At 36.7% G+C, this 20845-nt stretch overlaps 1 protein-coding gene across 8 annotated transcripts in view; it reads right to left on the bottom strand.

Moving 5' to 3' along the window:
- Window positions 1–974: 974 nt before the first annotated feature.
- DPP10 (dipeptidyl peptidase like 10) overlaps window positions 975–20845 on the bottom strand; it is a 355631-nt gene continuing 335760 nt past the window's right edge. For 5 of the 8 annotated variants that reach the window (XM_048952390.1, XM_048952389.1, XM_048952394.1 and 2 more), the window contains exons 18-26: window positions 19085–19183; window positions 18907–18976; window positions 12003–12197; window positions 10452–10506; window positions 8605–8704; window positions 7958–8016; window positions 7804–7876; window positions 6511–6584; window positions 1796–5566 (exon numbers count right to left, since the gene is read on the bottom strand). In XM_048952390.1, coding sequence (XP_048808347.1) covers window positions 5429–5566; window positions 6511–6584; window positions 7804–7876; window positions 7958–8016; window positions 8605–8704; window positions 10452–10506; window positions 12003–12197; window positions 18907–18976; window positions 19085–19183 — 863 coding nt within the window. In that variant the 3' untranslated portion in view covers window positions 1796–5428. Of the gene's footprint in view, window positions 1489–1650; window positions 1745–1791; window positions 5567–6510; window positions 6585–7803; window positions 7877–7957; window positions 8017–8604; window positions 8705–10451; window positions 10507–12002; window positions 12198–18906; window positions 18977–19084; window positions 19184–20845 lie in introns of those variants that run through there. The other 3 variants (XR_007378432.1, XR_007378431.1, XM_048952391.1) reach the window with 3 other exon arrangements.

Below are 20845 nucleotides of genomic sequence, written 5' to 3'. Positions count from 1 at the left end.
AAACACAGTGATTGTCACAGAGGCTTTCTGAACAGTGATCCTTGCTGCAAAAAAACCAAAAAACCCTGCCTTGCCTCCAGCTCAGAAACAAGTTACTGAACCCAAAACTGAAGTATAAAATGAAGTGATAACATTTCATGCACTCTGCCACATGCTCCTTTTAAGCCTGAAAGTTCTGCTTAAATCAATTTTCCACGTTGCTTTTTCTTTTGTCTTGCTTAATTCTGATTACACCGCCAAATGATCTTGTTGTTTCAGTCGTGGTCCTCGGCTTCTCTGGGGTAACGTAGATTTCTCATACAATGAGCTGCAAAACCCCTTCAAATATACTGCTAGCATTCATTGTCATTGCGCTTTTACAAGCAACTCTTACAGAAGCTGATAAGCTCCTCTGTACAATTTCTATTCCAATATAAAAAAAAAAAAATTAATCCATTAGCCTACAAAATGTAGTGCATAGGATACCTAAAAAGGAAGAACAGTTAGCTTGACAATGTAAATAGTTTTAAATGTAACAATTTGCAATATGTTTCAGAAGAAAATATTTCACAGCAACTGCCTATTTGAAGCATGGAATTAGTCATAAAATAGGAATTGTTAAATATATCAGAAATGTAGGATAGAAATAAAAGTTAAATGCAGGACTAAAAGTCCATAAGAAAATGTGTACTACTTCTTTCTTTGTATGTGCCAGGAAAAGAAATAGGTCCTTTAGAGAAAGGCTCAGCGCTGGGTATAGGACAGGACTAGCCGCACCTCCCATCTTTCTAAGTCCTCTGGACAACAGACAGAGGTCAGCATCTAACCAGACGGCTGTACTTGGAACTTAACACACAAAATACATTTTATCAAAACACATTCTTCTAATCGCTTTCCTCGGGGAAATACTTCCTGAGCATTTTCCTCAGTCACAATCCCTTTGCGGGTTTTATTGATAAGAAACTTTTCTTTTTCATTACATTTTTTGGTTTTCTGCAGTCAGGAAATCCAAAGCAGGGCTGTTAGCACTTCATAGGATATTGTAATTAAGAAGGATTGTACGAATGTATCATTCATGTCCTCATGGGGTATAGTCATTACAAAATCAATTTTGTTGTAGTTGAGTTAGATTTATGAAAAGGTAGGATATTGGATTTCTAAACTAATTACACAGGCAGGAAGTCTAGTTACAACTTAAATGGAAACTCTGGATCTCTTATACTCATGTGGTTTAAATTTCCTTAATTCTATCCAAAGAGCCAAATAGATCTAACAGCACCATAATTTTCTGGTGTCAATTTCCTTTTAGAAAACAGATATTTATTTTACTTACCATCGCAGAATTTTGCGAGCAGTGTAGGAAGCACCTGTGTTACACCCTGGTGAGTCAATCACCACCATCTGCAATCCACCTACCTCCTTTTTACCTCTTCCTTTTCTTTTCTTTTCAAAGATCCAGATACCTCGGAAGCTGCCACATCCCATGAGCTCCCGATTGTCAGAAGCACTCTTGAAATCATTCAAAGGGAAAAGAAGAGTGATCTTAATAGTGCTGAAGGATGCTTTGCAACAGATGCACCAGTAATCACTAGCAGTGAGGTTCTTCCTTCCCCAGAGGCAACAGAACTTACCCGAGGTAAACAAAAAAATGCTCAGAGCCCTGAATCTTACCTATGTGTTTTAAGGCTGTTCAAAAGGAACTTGTGTTCAGTCTCTCTGGGCCAGCCTTCTCTTTCTCCAGTTTCTTCAGTGACATCTAATAGAACTGTAAGGAGGAATACTAGGTCACACCTTGCATCCCTTGCATTTTATTACAGGAGCCAACACTCAAAATTCCAGAATTTCCATGGAGAATCTTTGGCTTCAGATCAAATACTAGCTCTTCTGTCTTGAAAAGCACAATTTCTCAACTAAATAAATCTGACTCCACACTTGAAATAAGTGCCAGAACTGAGAGAACAGAGGTTATCACCTTCATTTTCAGACACAGGTGGATCTACATATGTCAGAAGCACAGGAATAACAAGCAGTTGGTTACAGGAAACCACAGTAAATATTCATCAAACTAACTCATAAATACCTCTGCTAAAAGATTAAAACACTGAATTTAGAAGTAAAAGTAACCAGCCTTTTTTTTTTTTTTTTTTTTTTTTTTTTTTTTTTTTTTTGTACTCAATAACCTGGGGAAATATATTCCAACTAATGTACAGTACAACCGATTTTGCAATATAACTGAAGCTTCAATATGACTACAGTTTTAATAGATTTTGCAAGTCCTAACAGCAGAAAAAGAACACAAAAGTCAAGGATGTCAGATAAGCTCTAGCAAGCAATAAAGAGATGTGCTGATTCTCTAGGTTTCCATAAATTACTAGGTCTAGTCTAGTAAATGTCACAGAGTAAGGACAGCTGAATCAAAGAGTACCTTTTCAGTCCTAAAACAGTATTACAGTGCTTAACAATGGGTGAAGGTACAGAAAAATCTACGCTTTACATGGTATTTCTGTGCTGTATGTCCCAATCAATACTATTGATAACAGACTAATTAACGAGCGACTGCCACTTGCTACGTATGTAGAATCTGCCAGATAACCATAATTGTGCTGGAACTGAATGAAATACCTGAACTAGTTAGCAAGAGTAATAATAGCTCTGCACCTCCTCTTGCATCAAATCCTTTAGTTCGAATCAGAGGCTGCATCTGCAAATCTTTTTGCAGTATCTGCATTTAACTCACACTAAAAAGTCTCACAAAAAAACAATATAGTTCTGATGCTTGCCTTTGTATACATATCTTTATATAAAAATATCAGTATTTGCAGGACAACAAATTAAAAAGCAGATTACACTTCCATACAAATAACCCACATTTCAGATAACACACACAGTTTAAGCACACTAGTAATCCTGGCAAAAGCATTCCTACAGAAGTCAAGTCTTCATGCCATCTTCATATTAAACTCAATTGATTAAAATGGGAGATGAGATGATGGTACAGTAAGAACAGGGAATGGTGGCCTGAAACAGAAAGGTGTGTGGGGGGAAAATGAAGACAGAATGTGTGCTCAGAGGTAAGGAACATACTGCCAAAGGCACAGGTCCAAGATAAAATGCTTCCTGAGCACATACATAACCTTATTGCTGAGATACAAACCTTGTTTGTTTGCTTTTGCAAGACAACTAAAGGTGATAGGCATGAAATGCAGTAAATCTGAACACACGCTGGGTGTCTCAGGGCAGCAGCCAATGTGCGTTAGTTTGACTGGGCATGTGGCATGCTCAACACGTGCACATCAGCTGTGCTCCTTTGTGTACATTTAGCTGCAATTGGGAAAAACATCCCATGGTGTTCCACTGGATTAAGACCTCCTCTACAGTGCTTGGTTACGAAAATCATCGGTATTGTCAAGTGGATTTATAACGTACAGTGTGTAATTCAGAAAATCACAATCTAGAAGTCTCAGTCAATACAAGATGTTAAAAAGTTGCTCACCTAGTAAAAAACAAGACTTGCAAAACTTCATCTTAAAAAAGTCTTCTTCTTTTTTTTTATGGCCTTATCATAATACTTGACATGTGTACAAAGCAAAGCCACTCTATGCGGTGACACCAGGCTCCAGACGAGTTGTCCTTGCATATTACAAACAGATAAACGTAACTAATAAAGCAAGATAAATACTAAGCATTAAAAGACAGAGACTTTTCAGGGCACCATAAAACCATACCTTTCACTCAAATTAATCATTTACGTCATAAAAAATGCTAAGTTGAAGAAAATACTCCAGAATGAAAAAAAAAAAAAAAAAGAAGAAAAAAAAAGAAAAAAAAAAAAACAAGTAGAAAGCTTCAGGTGATTTTTGATTATGTTAAAAATAATCCCTATTTTTTCATAAAATATGCAGAACTTTGCAACTTAAATTCTATAAGTTACTTTCCAGAAGTTATTTGCTTTCTAATTTCATAAAAAATTAAACCTTAATTGGGTAGAAAAGCACCTGGAGCATATCCAGAAAGAAAAGAAATTTTAGCTATTCTCAGTTACGCTGCACAGCATCTGTCAGGAGTTTTCACACACTTTCCCAAAGATACCTCAAATTAAGATAACACTGCACTTGATTTCAGTGATTGGAAGTAATGTTTTGCAAATCCAAACTGGCTGTCCTGCCTATTTCATAGATCCATTTTCTACTGCTGGAACTCACCTTGGCAAATAAATGAATGTATGGGGGGGCTCACCTTCTGAACAAATACAACTTCCCTTGTCAGATCTTCCTTTGCCTTGAATGAAAAACATTTCATTTCTTTGAGATGCTGCAGAATCTAAATCCGGATGCAAGAGACGTAGCCCTGCAATAAGAATGTATGGAGTATTCTAGCTACGTGGCCACCTCGAGGAACTTCAGATCTAAATCTGAGACCAGATGGAAGAAAGGAACATGCACTATACAAAATAATTTTTCATTTGAAGAGTAAATTATTACTCAATGGCATTATACATTGTAAATAAATTTTCTTTATCTGAAACTATAATATTTATGTATCTAATTTACAGGTGACAGAGTAGCATATTCTAAAATTAGAATGTAACCAGCAAAACTAGTAACTACTATAAACAATACCGAAACACAACTCAAGTATACTTCGACGAAACAATGGATACATTTTGGACTGGGGAAGGATTTCAATTGCAGATGTTGTTCTAAATACAGCTGTTAACTGTGTCTCAAAAAAATTCTTCAAGCTCGGAAACATTTTCTGCTTAGGGAGTCTTGAGTATATACATAAAGACCAAGGATACACTACCAAATAATTCCTCAGTGGTTACTAGTGGGTATAGTAATAATAGTAAATGTCAAAATCGAAAAAAAAAAAATCATTTTCAATATCAGTGTACATGATGCAATAGACAGTATATCCCCTTGGAGCAGAAACTAGAGAAAATATCGTGCCCTTTATTATCTTTGTGGTTTCTTATGGGTAATAGACAGCAGAAGAATTGCACTTATTGTAACATTACAGTGAAGTGTTAGATTGCAGCTTACCTTTTAAAATATTAGTGGCCACAATACTTACGATAGGTTGTGCATTATACAAAGATGAATAAAGATGTGCATTTAAATGAAAAACAAGCAACCACTTACAGAACCAACAGTGAGGCTTAACATAACAAACATGCACTAACCCTACACTTATGCAAAACTATGTTCTTCCAGGAAACTGTAACCAACTGTTGACCTTCCATAAAGGTAAAGGTTTTGTCCCTTGGTAATGTGTCTGGACTTTGTAGTCGAATTCCAGTTTATTAGCTCATTGTCTGTAAGTGTGCTGTTCCACTGTGATATCCTTTAGCTGCCCTTGAGCTTCTGCAGAATCTGCAATCTCACAGTCACTTTAAGGTTTTATTGAGCCGCAAAGTAAGTCCCCTTCAGTACTACACAAATAGGCTTCCTTATTCATCCTCTTCAGGTTCCTGTGGTAAAATCAGTGTCTCCTCCTTTAAACAAGCACTAAAAAACCCAAGGATTGTGCTGTAAAGGTGATATTTGCTTTTCTCAGAAGCAATGTTATGACCTTCATCTGGGTAGATCTAGCAGAGGAAAAAGGAGAACAGCAAATAGTTTCTCAAAGGTCTTTCAAATATTTAGGGCTCTAATTTTCTTTCCCTGATCTTTAAAATGTTTCAGACGACAATAGGATGATAACATTAGTTTTATAGTATCGAGAAAAGGTAATAAAACTCAAAGTAAAATTCATTATCTTGGAATTTGGAATTAAAGAGAAAACAGCTGCAGTGAGCTCCGCAGAAGTGAACAAATTTATATTTACAGTCCCTATGCTTATACCAGTTCACTTTGCTGGCATTTTCAAGTGTCCATGCACTCACATCCCACCATCATCAACAAGGACCAACTGCCTTGTATTTTTAGATACTTATTATCCTAGATTCATACAATTATTAAGGCTGGAGAAGACCACTAAAATCATCGAGTCCAATCCCAACCCACCCCCACCATGCCCACTAAGGATGTCCCTCAATCAGACATTCCCCACTATTCTTGAACACCTTCAGGGATGGTGACTCTATCACCTCCCTGGTCAGCCTCCTCCAGCGCATCACCACACTTTATGAGAAGAAATATTTCCTAATATCCGATATTCTAGGTGTTCAGTGAAAAATCTTTTTATTTATATAATTAATTGTCCTCCCATCTCATCTAAAGCCCACCATATTTCTCTAGCAGGTCGATACAGGAAGTTTTATCTCAAATGGGATTCTCCCAAGTGAGGCTGAACAAGATTTTGCATATTACAAAAAGTGTGTCTGAATAATAAAGCACTTAGTGGAGGAAAAAGAGCTGAGAAAGTCCATAACAGCAGTGAGAAACTGGGATGAAACAATGTTCTAGCTGCAAACAGTCACAATACTGGTGTGAGATACCGGTGCTGTGGTTGGAATTGTCCTTTGTAGAAATAGCGATTGGAGGTTAAATGTTGACTCATGTTCACAAGAGGTGCCACAGCTGTACATACCTGCATAGTGTAATTAACTCCAGCTTTTATTAGATGCTTAATTAGTTCTGCTGAATGCTGGAAGTGGACTTTAGCTGCAAGACAACATTTGGATATTATTAGAAAAAACGAAGTCATATAAAATGTTGATCTGTTAAATAGCTTTGACTGAAAACATTTCCAGTCTCAATTATTGCCAGAACTGAGTAGCCCTCCACCCAGAAATGCAGAGCCCAGCTAGCAAAAGCCACAGAGCACCTAACAGCGGGATTCTGGAGAAGAAGCTGGGACCCAGGAAAGCTGTGCTGAACTGGCACTGTGGAAGGCCTCCCCTTGATTTACACACACTGAGATAGATTAGAGTGTGTAAAACCATTCTGTTTGAACATCATGACAGTTTATAATTGTGTCAAGGGAAAGCACATGAGATTTTCTACTGCTTGCACAAGGTTATTACAGCCCATACTTCTTCAGGTAATGGACTTTCTGCAACATATCAGCAACTTAATCTTTGTGTGGTGAAAACAGGCAACTTTATTACTGTGTCCTCCCCCTGCAGAGTGCTAAGTGGGCTGGGCAGTGTCACTGGATGTGGTATTAAGTACGGGCAGCAGCAATCACAACCACAGTGCTGAACATCCCATGCTGCTCAGCCAGCCATCAGAATCCCAATTCTATCATTTGTGCTGCATCGAAGAGCATTCTTTAGCTCCCACATCAGTTAGGAAAGTTCAGAAAAATGCACTGTAGATACATTTAAATCTCTCTTGATTGATGCATCCTATAATTCCATTTAAAGTGCTTTGAGTTACTTTGATTTACTTACTCTCTGTCTTAAGCTACTGATGAAACTATCGGTGCTATTAAAAGAAACCCTGTAGACTTGGCTTCAGATGCTTTGGCACTACTTTGTAATTAATTAGCTGAAGTTAACTCCTCATTTGGTACCGTTCTTCACCAAACACACTGACAACTCTTTCCTCAGCTGCAGAATCTCTATGAATTTAACAATCCATTAAAAATGTATGTTTTTCCATTAATAATCCACAGAATAACTTTCACTAGCAAGATGGTACTCCACAAGATTTAAGCAGATTACAACATGTAGCACCTGAAAGGTACAAACATTCAGCGAAGAAAAATGTCATGAGTCTAGTTACAAGTGACAACTGAAACAGAATATTAAAGATCCTATATTTATATATAATGAGGAATAGAGGAATAACGTAACTCCAAATGGTCTCACTGAATTTTTGCCTCCTCTGCCTGTCACAATCTCTGACTCGAAATGCAGTTGCATCTGTGAATACTTACTGTCTGCTGTCCCATGAACTATTAGCATATTTGCTTCTTTTAAACCATGAAGATTGTGTAATACACTGGATGCCTAGTAAACAAACATACAGAAGTGTAAGCGTATTCTGAAAGCAAAATTACTGTTTTAAGTTACTTGTTTATGGTAACTTACCTGATAGGCATTTTCCTCTTTTGATGGAATACCAAGGTATCTTTCTGAAAAAGCTGATGCTGCGTAAGTAAAAATAATAAAAATAAAACACGAAACAACAATAAACTCTCATGAATTCATCGAAATTTGCTCCATTTTAAAATTCCTCAATTCTGACTTATAGCAAGGAGAAGATATTTATGGCATGAAGTAGAACACAAGGTGCTCACTTAAAATCCAGAATCTGTTAAAACACCAATGTGGTCTGATTTCCTGCGCACCATAGCCCACATTCCATCACCTTTGCCAGATGCTTCACAGACAGCACCCAGTACCCTGTGACTGCATAACGACATGATATCCTAAGGAATTCTACCACTAACTTTAAAAGCTTCATTTTGCATTTACAATTGTGATTCAGGAATTGAATATGAGTTCTAAGGAAATGGGGAATGTGACAGAATTTCAGTGGAAATGGAAAACAGAACCCCTTTGACAAAAATCTGTGGTGTTGCCTATAGTGCATCTGTTGTGTGTTTTGGTAACCCGTCCCCACGTGAGCTGTCCTTTCACTTAAAGTGAGGTAAGACTCAGCTGATATTGCTGCATTACCTCCCAGTTATGATGAATAAAAGATATCCCAAAGTTGAAGGGTGGGGAATACTCACCGTATAGCTTCATGTCTGTAATTGGTGCCACCACAGCTCCACATTTGAAAAGCCGCTCACTAGATTTCAGAATCATTGATGCAATGTAGCCACCGTATCCCTAAAAATGGACATACAGTTACTAAGAGATCTGAGAATTATTGCGGGAGGGGAACAACAAAAACAGGTGACCAAAACCAAACAAAGAAGGTAAGGCGTTGGGGAACCTATCTGGGCTATCCTCTCTCCCACAGGAATTTCAGACCAGAAGGCTAACCCATCACTGTCCATATGCAGGAGTAGATTTAAGTCAAGAAAATTTTTTTTTAAGTGGGCAGCAATGCCTTTCATAATTCAAAGAGTTTAAGCGAACAACAACTTTCCTCTGCCTCAGTGCTCTCTACTTTCTCTGTTGTCTAATATTCTGTTTCTATCTTTTCCAGTAGCTTCACAACACAGTTTTAATCGTCGGACAGCTATTGGCACATTATTTATTATTTATAAAATATATTTATCAAGAGCTTGGCTTAATTCTCCTAGGAATTTCTTTCCTTTGTGCTTGTGCACTCACTTCCAGCCAGGATTTCCAGGACAAAAGATTTACACTGTGAAACCAAATTTTCAGAATTGCTTCAGCATGATGGTAAAGAAAATAATTCTCTGTCCTGAAGTGAGAATATATGATCCCTCACTCATGGGCTGGATTTCTGCGGTTACCTAGATAACTTATTTTCAAGAAGCTGGTTGGTTGTGAAGTTCCAACATGGAAAAGAAGCAAACAACATGGATTCGTGCTGACTGTGACAGGAGTTTTACTTCCGTGTAGTTCCAGAACTTCTCAAAGAGCTCCATGACTGTGCGCATGAACCCAGCATCACAGCAGTAGCAGTAAGTGATTCCAAAATCATCTTACTTTCATGCAAAGCCTATTTTTTTTTCATCAGTAAGCTCAATGTAATGCACAGAACAAAAGAAAAAAAAAAAACACTTTTTCTATCACACTGTGGTATACGGTTGAAAGGAAATGAATTTTAAAGAAGTATAATTGACTCCAAAATAAGCAAAGATAAAATACAATTGACCCTACAAAGCTGCTAAGTATATCTATATTTATCCACATATATCCTAATTCCAAAACTGACTTATCGATTTTATGAATTTTTGTCATTTCAATATAACTCTGAGAGGTTAACTAGCTCAGAAAGGGTAAATTTCCCTGAATTCAAAGCAGTGCTGAAGCTTGTGAAATCCCCAGCTCTTGCTCTTCACCTGCACACATTTACACTTATAATTTCTTCTTCTTTCTGAAAACAAATGCAGGTATGCAATCATCAGTAATATTTTGAAGAGGAAAAGAATTTTAGTTTAGCCTTTGGCAGATAAGCAGAACTATGTTTACATGTGTGCTCTGTGGTAACTGTGGCTTGTCATGTCACTGTTAGGAAACTGTTGAGTCTTCTTTTGAAAATAGAGGCAGCCAGAAGAATATCTGGATATAAAAGTTGTATTAGAAAGAAACAGTCAATTAACTGCAGCCCAAATGTGCAAGACCCAAGCTTTTAAAACACTAAGCACATATTAAAAATTTCTAATGAAAGCAGAAAGCAACACTCTCTCCTGCAGATTCTGGAAAGCAAGTATAGCAGTAACAAAAAGCCAACCTGATTAACCTCAAATACCTATTCTGAGAAGAAAAAAACCCACACAGAATATAAAGTAAATTATGGCAGTTCATCCCTTACACACACACAGACTTCTTTTAACAAATGGAATTGTCTTAGGAAAAGTGTTAAATATATTTTCTTATGAACTGATAATATTCTCTTGAAGTATCATGACAAGATATCCAACTGTTTTTTGCACATTACCTTTCCAAATATACTCAGTCTCTTAGGATCAATGAAGGGCTGTTTCAATAATGATCTGCAAGGAAAAAAAATACAGTCCTTTTTACTTTAATGAATCTACTATATAAAGAAAATTACTTGTACTATGAGGAATTGTTATATTTGTGGATAAGGCAGAAGAACAAATTACAGCAATAAATTGATATTACACTGAGAAATGTGATTTTATTTCAAATTTCTTCTCTGTATGGCAAACACATGGCATTGGACCCACCTCACCTAACTTTAGATACCTGGATTTGAGCACTTGTCTAAATTGCCCATTTATATCTGTTCCTTGGTCAAAAGCACGGAGAGAGCACTCTCAATGAGTCTTTCCTCCCACTTGCATCAGGCATTTCCCTCAGCCCAGGAGAATCGCCCTCTAGAAATGCCAGGATCATCCACTGACTAGAGTTTAAATGACTTTCTTTGATCAGCTGCGAAATCTGCATGCAGACAGCTAAAGAAAGGTAAAATGGATGCAACTTCCTACGTCTAGATAATGAAGGAAATAATTAATTATCAAAGCAATTAATCAAATTGAGGCCCAAATCCACCTACTTTTGAAGAGACAAAAACAAAATGCAGTACTGGTTAAGGGCACCCTCCAATTTTCCCATGTAATGCATCCAAAAAGAGGACAGATGTAATTTAGTCTAAAACAGAGTATTTAAACAGAGCTCAGATGTCACAGCACATGAGATCTTCTGTGGCCTGCTCCCAGCGGCCCTTCTTGCAAAGGTCACTAGGACACTTGCAGGATGAATTGCTCTGCTCAGCACAACCCATTCTTGACTGATACAAATGTGAAGAGCTCCACCGCCCAGGTCTGTCATACCATAGCTATACTCACTTACTGTTTGAAAGATTGATACTTTTCAAAGAAAATAAATAGCTGGTTTTAAGCCTGCCCTTATCATCCCTCAAGAATCCCCAGAAAATGTCCATCCAGACCTATTGGACTTTTGCACCCTGAGTAAAGATGGTTGCCAAGGCTGTGTGTGATTCATCTATAGAGACAGATGACTCTCCTCTGCAGCTGGATGGATTTACATCAGTCAAGGAATGAAAAATTCAATTGAGAAAAAAGTGGACGCTTGCCTAAGTTTTGATCTCATTTACACCTTAACTCCAGTTATATTGTACAACAACTTGAGAATGTTGTGGTGAGAATGAGAGCAGCATCCTATCACATAGATCTAAAACGTTATAAAATATTACAACACAAAAGTAGTTAAACTTTACCATTCTTACTGTGAAAATTGAAATTAGGACAAATAGAAATTAGCTCAGAGGCCATCTTCTCTCAGATGAAGAGCTTTACCAATGAGAAGCACAAACACATAAAGCAAGAATCCCTGATCTTTAACTTCATTTTCATAATTAAAAGGCTATTATTTCAAAATCTGCAACTGCATTAAAAACAAATACTAATGGTATTTATTATACAAAAAAACATTCTGGGCAGTTTCAATTAAAAATGTTTATCAAGGTAGAAGCATGGTAGAAGAGAAGTTTGCACATACGTACTCTACAGCTGCTATTTGGTCCTTCACTTCCACTGATCCTAAGCATCGGTGCACCTCCTGTAGGATCTTGAGGCCTTGAAATCCACTCCCTCTGCCATCAAATCGAGCTATGATGACATTATCAGAGTTGACAAGCACTGAGTCCCAGTCAATGCGAAATTTATCTGTAACCAACTGGCTGCCTGGAGCTTCATCACTGCAAATACCAACACATCAGACACAAACGAAGACTATTGATAATGTGATGTGCTTTGCTGCTCTTTGATATTTTATTTAACCTAGATGGCAGAGTTCATTTGATTATGTAATCCTGTTGAATTACTGTCCCTTCCACTGATACCATTCCATTAGACAGTGCTGCTGTCCCTGCAGTAGCAGTAAGCAAAATGACTTCTTGAACTTTATAACAACTAAGCTGTAGTGATGCCAATAGATAAATATATTTTATAGAAAGAACCAGAAAATTAAATCAGTGAGTGCTGCTTATAGGTTAAATTGAACAAAAAAACCCCATAATCTCCAATGGCTAGTTTAGTTCTGAGAAGGCTCACATACCATTAAGTTGCATTAAACACAGAAAAAGGAAAATTCATTCAGTACCTTGATTAAGATTTTGTAGGATATATAATACTATTAAGAAGGTTGCCATGTTAAAAACAATAATTGCATTATTGTGTCCTCAAATGAATGTTTTGAAATTGTATAGAAGGAAGACTAAAGAACACATTGGAGAAAATTATATTTTCACCACTCAAATTCACAGCAAAGAATGGATGCAAGCAGGAATGATAAGTCTATTTTATGACAGAAAAAAAAGTATTTCAGAGTAGGAATGGTGGAAAGAATGGGAGAATGCTTTTTCTACAGGAATAATAAGCATTTTCCATTGAAGTCAAATACACTATTTCCCCCATATAAAATGACAGTTTTTAAAGGGAAGCTTGTCATTATTTTTTCTCCAAGAAAAACACAGAACAAGGGAGCAAGCTACTATGAAGCTGTACAAAATGCAAAATGCTTCTATGCAGACCGCATCCGCCACTTGGATGCAAATTAAAACATAACAACTTCTGTGTTGGCCATATGGAAATAAGATTGGACAGTGTCTGCGGGAATATCCTACCTAAGGTGAAAGACATATGAAGACAGAAATTATTATTTTGCCAAAGAAGTCTCAGCTAAAGGGAGTCATGCAAACCTGAGGAGAGGAAAGAAAGTCTTGTATAATAACTACTGTATTTACAATATCGTATTTACAATAGGGTGCTCATTCATTATCTTTTGTTGTTGTGGATAGCATAGATCACCTTCACAGTAATTGTCTTACTAATTAGCAAGTGTATGATGAATACATATGTTCATAAATTCAGTAGGATGTACCATGTAGATGTAGCTTCCATAACATGCACTGGAATAAGGATTACTCAACTGCAGAGTTAATAAAAATATTTTACACTTGATTCATCATTATCTTGTGCATCACTTTTACACATGGGTTTATAAAAGTAAAGGCAGGGTGTTTTTTGTTTTCTTAATCACTTCAGTTGTTGTTACACACAACTGCAACAGCTGTGAACAACACAAAGCAATTAAGTAGGAAACACTGACTGTCAAATGAGCTTGGCAGAAAACACAAGCTTCAGAAGTGTATTATCATTACCACTTGCAATAAGGGCGAGAGCAGAACAATTCTTTCAATTTATGGTAGTGGTACAGAGTAAGGTTGTTAGAAGCTGTCTACACTTGACAACAGTTTCACAGAGTTTCCACCACTGTTTCCAAAAGCAACAGCTTAAGATCAGCTGACTTTAAGCATCTCTAGCACTCCTTCTTGATTGGGTTGTTGGACATACTGTTTTTGGAAACAGTTTTCCAGTGGCTAATTTATTTCAAGACTGACCACATTAGTAGTCTGTAGCAGGCATTTAAAGCCATTTACACTGAGGTACAAGTCAAAATTAACATTAGCATCAGAAGGTTTCTTTACTCCTCAGCTGCTACTGTAAAATGATACTGATTACCTGAGGTGTGACCCTTTTCCACAGAGATAAAGCACTTATGCTGTATCTCTGTATGTATCATTTAGTCCCCATTCTTTCCTTAAATGAGGCTTCTACGAGGCATTAATCCTTTATGTAAATTTAAGCATCACCCTGAAAGGTCTGTAACAAAGTAGTCTCGTTACTGCAGAGCAGTAATAGATGCACACCCTGATTTGCAAAGTTTGTCCCGGCATTTCAGCTTTCTCTAAGGTCGTTTTTTGTCTTACATTCATCACTACTTATAAACTAATTACAATTAACTTCTACTCAGTGGTACCCTATTTAATGGTCCTGATTCAGTTTATTCTCCTGTTATGTGATAGCATATGCACCTACTTTTTCCTACTTTTTTTTCTTTCTTTTTTTTTTTTAAATCTTAATTTGCAAAGTTCAGAGCTGCCTTGTTTGTGTCTTCAAGAGCAACTCCATTACACTCCTGGATTATGAGTCCACTGTGTCATCACTACTGCTGACAACTTGGGCAGATTGCTAAAGCTCATCATTGAGGTACCATTTAAATAGATAAAAACCATCAAGAACATACCAAAGTCAGTGACTTTAGGGGCTAATTTTAATTCCTTTTTGAAAAACAGTTACATACCTGTCTGGAAAGAGGGGCTGCTCATCTAAGTTAACATACTGCTGAAGAGAAGAATCTGCTCTTTCAGATTCTGTAACCAAAAGCTTTAATTGAAGTCTCTGTCCATGACAGGATTTACATCATACAGGGAACAGTACTGTGCTATCAGGCTGTTGCTGCTGTACTCTGAGTTCCACTCCTTCCACTCTAGTATTGTCACTGCAGAAAAATTTCTTCCAGGATATGCACCACTTAAAAGCCAAGTGGCAATATCTTAATAACAACTTCAGAAGTTATACATTTCACCAAGCAGAAGGCAAAGCAATTTCCAAACAAAAGTGGAAAATCACTGTTATCATTACTGCTTAATTTCCTCCACATCTCTTTCCTCCAATTTCTTCCAAACAACAGATTCGATGTTACACATGGAAAAGCTACCCTGAAAACAATAACTAGAAAGACTACATCTCTGAAGATAAAAATCTATCCACAAATAAATATCAATGACAAAAATCTTCTTATAGTGAAACCATGTCTTGTGCTATTGGAAAAGGAGGTGAAGTATTGAATCTCCTCTTGTCTTTCTCTAAGAAAGACTAAATGTGCATTTTATTCACATCATAAAATGTATACTGCTGGGAGGAAAGGGAAGAGACTAAAAACAGGGGTAGCTATATGAGGAGAGATCTTATCAGAACTGTTCCCCGAGCCCTTTCCAGAAACTAGATGGAAGAGAAGGGGAGTGAGAAGATCCACTAAGTCCCACAAAACCAGGACACACTGCAAAGGAAACAGCTGGGATAAAGCTCAAGCCTGGCCTTCTTTTAGCCTAAAGCTAAATGAATTTTCTCTCTAGGCCACAAAACAGGTTATGAAGCTCAAAGAATGGAGAAGAAAATCAAAGATTTTGTAGTAACAGAAGCACAATCGAGAAGTAAAATACTGCCAAGCATGGCAAAGACTGAATGAACACAGGCACTGGATGGATGGATTGCAAAGCAATTAGTGAGTCAATCACATGACTTTGGGACTCCAAGAAAATTAAGCTTTTGTTTCACAGGGGAAACTGGGACTGGCCAAATAAAAAAAACATCCTTTGCAAATGTACTGCAGTCCAAGTATTGAAATCCACCATGTATTTTTCCTTTTTACCTTGCAGCTAAGCATTTACCCTTCATTTAAAACAACTGACAGTTGAAATGAGTAATATTCTTTATAACAAATGAGAGGTATGCAGGATGATTATCATTATACAGAGCGTTATCAGACCTCAGATCTTAGACTATTTCCAAATACTTGAATTATGCCTCTGCACTTCTGCTAGCCTTTTGATGAGTTATTCTTGAAGCTGTAAAAAAAAGCCTTCACTTCTTCTTTACTGTCCTGATATCAGTCCCAAGACTGTACTGACTAAAGGCATAAACAGATTTGATTGCCTGTGCAAAGCTTAAAGCTTTCATTGTTTTGGCAACAGGTCAAGTGATTCCTGATAATTACCAACATATATGAAAACAAGTAAACAAGCATCTTAGAGACAATTCACTGTTACTTTGGAGAAAACTTTGTTTATTTCCTTGAAAATCAGAACAATCTCTCCATCATTCAGTTTTACAATATCCAGTTGAATATTGGAATATTTTAAATGATGTTCAATAATAAATGTTGACATTTAAGATGCATTATCTAAAGATTTTGAAGGAATGAGGTTAATTATATTCAAGAAAATATAAAGGATGATTATCACATCTCATCTTATTACTCAGATTAAATGCCAAAGACTTTACTTAATCATTTCCTGTGTGTTACTAAGTAGTGATCTTCCAACTTTTTTAATGAGTAATAGGAACCATAATGAGCAAATCATTATGGAATTTAAACTTTGATCTTCATTATATAGAAAAGATATGATAATCACGCTTTCAGGCAATTAGTGTACATGTCTCTAATTAGCTAGAATGTATCTATTAAATCAGAAGGAAATTGTGAAATGCATTAGTTGTTTAGGAGAACAAACAGAAGAAAGGAGAACATTATAATCTATCACTTTACAGCCTATGCATCACAAAACCAGACTGAAGAACAGTTCTAACTGACAAAACTGGTTTTTACACAGGACCACATAAGCAAAGCAGATCCTAGCAGAATACGTGGTTCAGGGAAGGTAAGAGACTCTGAAGCAATCATCACACTCTGTTACATCTTATGTGCCATATTTGCCCTCCAGTTTAGGAAACAAAGCACCAGAAACCTCCATAAACATAAACAGGGATTTAATATGGACTGTAGATATGTATTTGGTGAACTTCTTGTTAAAACTCTCTTTTCCTCATCTCCCTTAGAGGATTCAGTATTATAAAGACAAGGATTTGACTAAAAAGCTGTATCTCTCCATTATAATATAAATACAACAGCTTGTATTCACAACTAAAGTATTTTTTATCCCATGTGCACACCATAAAAAACAAATCAATTACAAAATATATCAATATATTATGAACTGGCTACATTATTCACTCAGTAGGCACTGCTAACAAGAGCGACCCTGGATTTAGACTCTGTCTCAATACTGTTCTTGGTTATTTAAATTGTATGTAGGTAAAAACATTTCATAACGGCATTTCCTCTGATTTTCCTTTTTCCTATCATATTTTTTCCAGGGCCTATTTAAGGTTTCTGATCTTTCCTTTCTTCCTGAGGTTTTATCTGAAACAGCTTCATGTTCTACCACATCTCTGTATGGCAGATTATCTACTTACTAGGATACATGAAAAGAGAAGTGTTACACTGCTAACACCTTAGTGCCTCTGTACCCTAAGGAAAAAGAACAAGCTCAAGCTTTTGCAGCTCCCTGTAATGCTGCTGGTGTCAATTCACACGGTCTGTTGGACTTGAGCACCCTTAAAATACCATCATACTTCAAGATCACACTAACAAATATTGCAAAGATAAAATAATCCATGCATCCTCTTTCTCCACAGGAAAATACAAAGGTGTTCAAGAGCCACTTAAGGAAGAGAACCTCTACAAATGCACACAAGTACCACTGAAAAAACTAAGATTTGAACAAACAGGGCCTAGAAAAAGGTAGTTTCATGCCTCTCTATCCTATCATCTAAGAATTGAGCTGAACAGAGCAATTCAGCATCACTCAGCAGCTCAAGCTTGTGAAGTTGACCTTGCACACAGCAACAGGGATCTCTACTGTCATTAAGAGGATGTCTGCTCCAGGTGACACAGCTCAGCAGAAGTTGTATTACTGCTCTACCAAAGTTATGAAAATACATATGTGATGGTAAAATTCATATCAGTTCATTGTATCTGGGACAGAAACGTCTACCCAAGGGGCAAGCATTCAGGAAGAAGGCTTATTCTTGGAGATATTAAGCATAACTGTGAAGCCCTCTAGGAGATTCAGAAGTCAACAGAGCTGCACTCTAACATCAGGACAAACTCCCCTGTGGTCATTAGGAATCACAGCTTTACTGCAGAGGAACAGACAAATTCAGGGCCAGAAAGGACCAGAAATAAAACTGTAAACACAGGAAAGCCCTCTACACCCTTGGCATCCAACATGTTGAGCTCAGGTGGCTGAGCCCAGGCAGCCTGTCACCATGCTCACGACTCTGCTTCATTCCTCAGGTATGCAGTCTCTGTGTAACTAAGTTAAAGAGTGTCTGTGCAAGGAATACACATTATTTCCTTTCAAACAAACAGCATACACTGCTGGAGTGTACCTCCCACCTCCCATAGATGTTTTCTATAAACAGCAACAGGCTTTGAATCACACGTAAAATGCTTTCAGCTAGCAATGCTCAAAAATCATTTTGTCTTCTGTCCAGTACTCCTAAACACAGTTTTGCTGTATGCCTCTTAACTTAGACCCTCTCAGAAGCTCTAACTGTTTCTATCAAGGAAAAAAAAAAAAAAAAGAGAGAAAAAAAAAGAAGACACTCTGTGGGCATGTGATCCTCTGTGGGTAGCGATCAGTATGGGTCCAAGAAAGAATTAGTTGAAGCTACATCTCAGAATGGTTGGTGCTTCACCTCATCAAAATAAAATCAACCAGAACTAGTTTTGACAAGGTCACAAAAACTTTAGGCATCTCTTCCAGACAGTGCCTATAACAAAATCTTCCCTAGAACAAATATTTTCATTTGTCAATTGAAATCCATGGGGTAATTTCACACACACACACACAAATTCCACTTTCTAACTAGAGAATGAAATGTTTTCTATGAAATATATTTTTTAATTGTCTACTGTGATTCAATACTAATACTTACATCATTAGCAGAAGGGCATACTGGTTCCGATCCGTGAAATCTTTTGGTAGTGACAACTGTAAAGGGAGTTCTTTTGAGAAAAGAGTAAAACATTAAAGACTCGCAGTTACATAGTTGAAAAACAGTAACATTCCAAGAAAAGTTTTGGTCTGCTAAAATAAAATTTTGCGAAATTTACCGTAATCCTCAATGTGAAGCATTTTAATTTCAGTCCTGGAATTCTTTTTCTTAAAAACAGCTTCCTTCAACACAGCATTGTTTTCCAAAATATAAAACTCTGTAGAAAACAGCAAGAACAGTCAAACTAAAAGGTACAGAGAGTCATCATATCATATAGAAATTGGGATTAAAAAAGAAATTAAAGACAAATGTGCATTGATAACTCCTCTCATTGATCTCTTTCTTTAACTACTTTTTTATATTGGAACTGCTTTGCAATTTGAGAGCAACTAGCTTCATTCAAAACATATACATCTATTTGCTTTTCTGACTCCAGCAGGCTTTGCCTTGTTGAACACTAATAGTGAAATTGCTGATAAACTACATGAATGCCAGAATCCTTAACAATATCAACAGTAGTTATTAGAAGAGAAAAACCAGTCTGCTGGGCAATATCCTATATCCTGTTTTTTCAGATTACATATTACACGTCAATATTTCACCATTACAGCTCTACTTGACCACTGCACGTCCTTATCTGTCTTCTGCTTTTCAGCTAAGAACAAGACTTCTGTTTTGTTTAAAGCTGCAAATAGATTTGAAACAATCATTTTGCATATGGAAGATTAATTAGTTTTTCCCCTCTTTTCTTCTTTTTATTCAAATTAACAATTCTGATTCCAAAGTGTGATTTTAAAAAAATTAAATAATAAACCCTCCACTTCAGTCCTTTTTTGGACTTAAGGAGCATGTCTTTTCTGGGCAGTCAACCAAAATGGTGTAATTATACTCTCAGGATGAAATAATTGAAGTAATCCATAATTATTGTTTTATTAATTGAAGAGGATAATCTAATCTTGCACTGAAATATTATAGATAAATTATCTGTCTTATTATTTGGTTTCTTGCTGCTACAGCAAACAACTGGCCTCTATTCTAACTTGCTTTATTTTGCTTTAAGATGCTCTACATAAATCTCTTACAATGATTCACTATCAATAGTATTTTAGATACAAATAATAAAGAGTCAAAATGTACCTTCAGTGAACTCAGAAGCTCTACAGAAGTCAACGGATTCTACTTTACCAGTATCTACCTCTTAATCAATTGGATAAAACTCCTCCACTTTAGTGTGATAAGGCATTGAGATTAACAAATACTATCAACAGTGACATTAAGAAAAAAAGAAGACAAAGGACAGATGAACACTTGATAGCATGATACTATTGATCAGTATGCTAATTCAAAATGCATGATCAGGTCTCCTGTTGCAGTTTAACAGCAGCTCGCTTAGGTCAAAAAGAATGCAGAAAAGCAGAATACAAAATTCTTGGATTCTGGGAAAAATTCTGGATATGAACTGTTGTATGAAATCAGGACAGGTAATGATTGGTCTAATTTCAAATGCAAAGATCTTCCTCTTCCTTTGATCCACATCTTCATGCTATGTGAAACCACAGTGGAATTGGAAGTAGGGAGGTAGTGCGGTTACCTGTACTACACTAGAGGAAGATCTCATGAGGCCAATTCTACAGCTCAGGGACAGTTTTATACTACAGTGCACCTCAAACAATCAGAAAATACCTGGCTATAGATTTGCTGTCAACATACATAAAGTAAAGAGTAAAATTTCAGAATTCAGAGGCATTGAATACCTTCCTATAAAGGCCTTATTTTTGGACTTGCTAACAACACTGAAAATGTCACTGAAGTTGCTCTGATCTGAAAAATGTGAGAACGGGTCTAAGTTCGCTGTATGTAGGTCAGATTTTATGATCCA

The sequence above is a fragment of the Lagopus muta genome, chromosome 8 (assembly GCF_023343835.1).
Source record: "Lagopus muta isolate bLagMut1 chromosome 8, bLagMut1 primary, whole genome shotgun sequence".
Classification (NCBI taxonomy): Eukaryota; Metazoa; Chordata; class Aves; order Galliformes; family Phasianidae; genus Lagopus; species Lagopus muta.
This window is presented reverse-complemented; position numbering and strand designations above follow the sequence as displayed.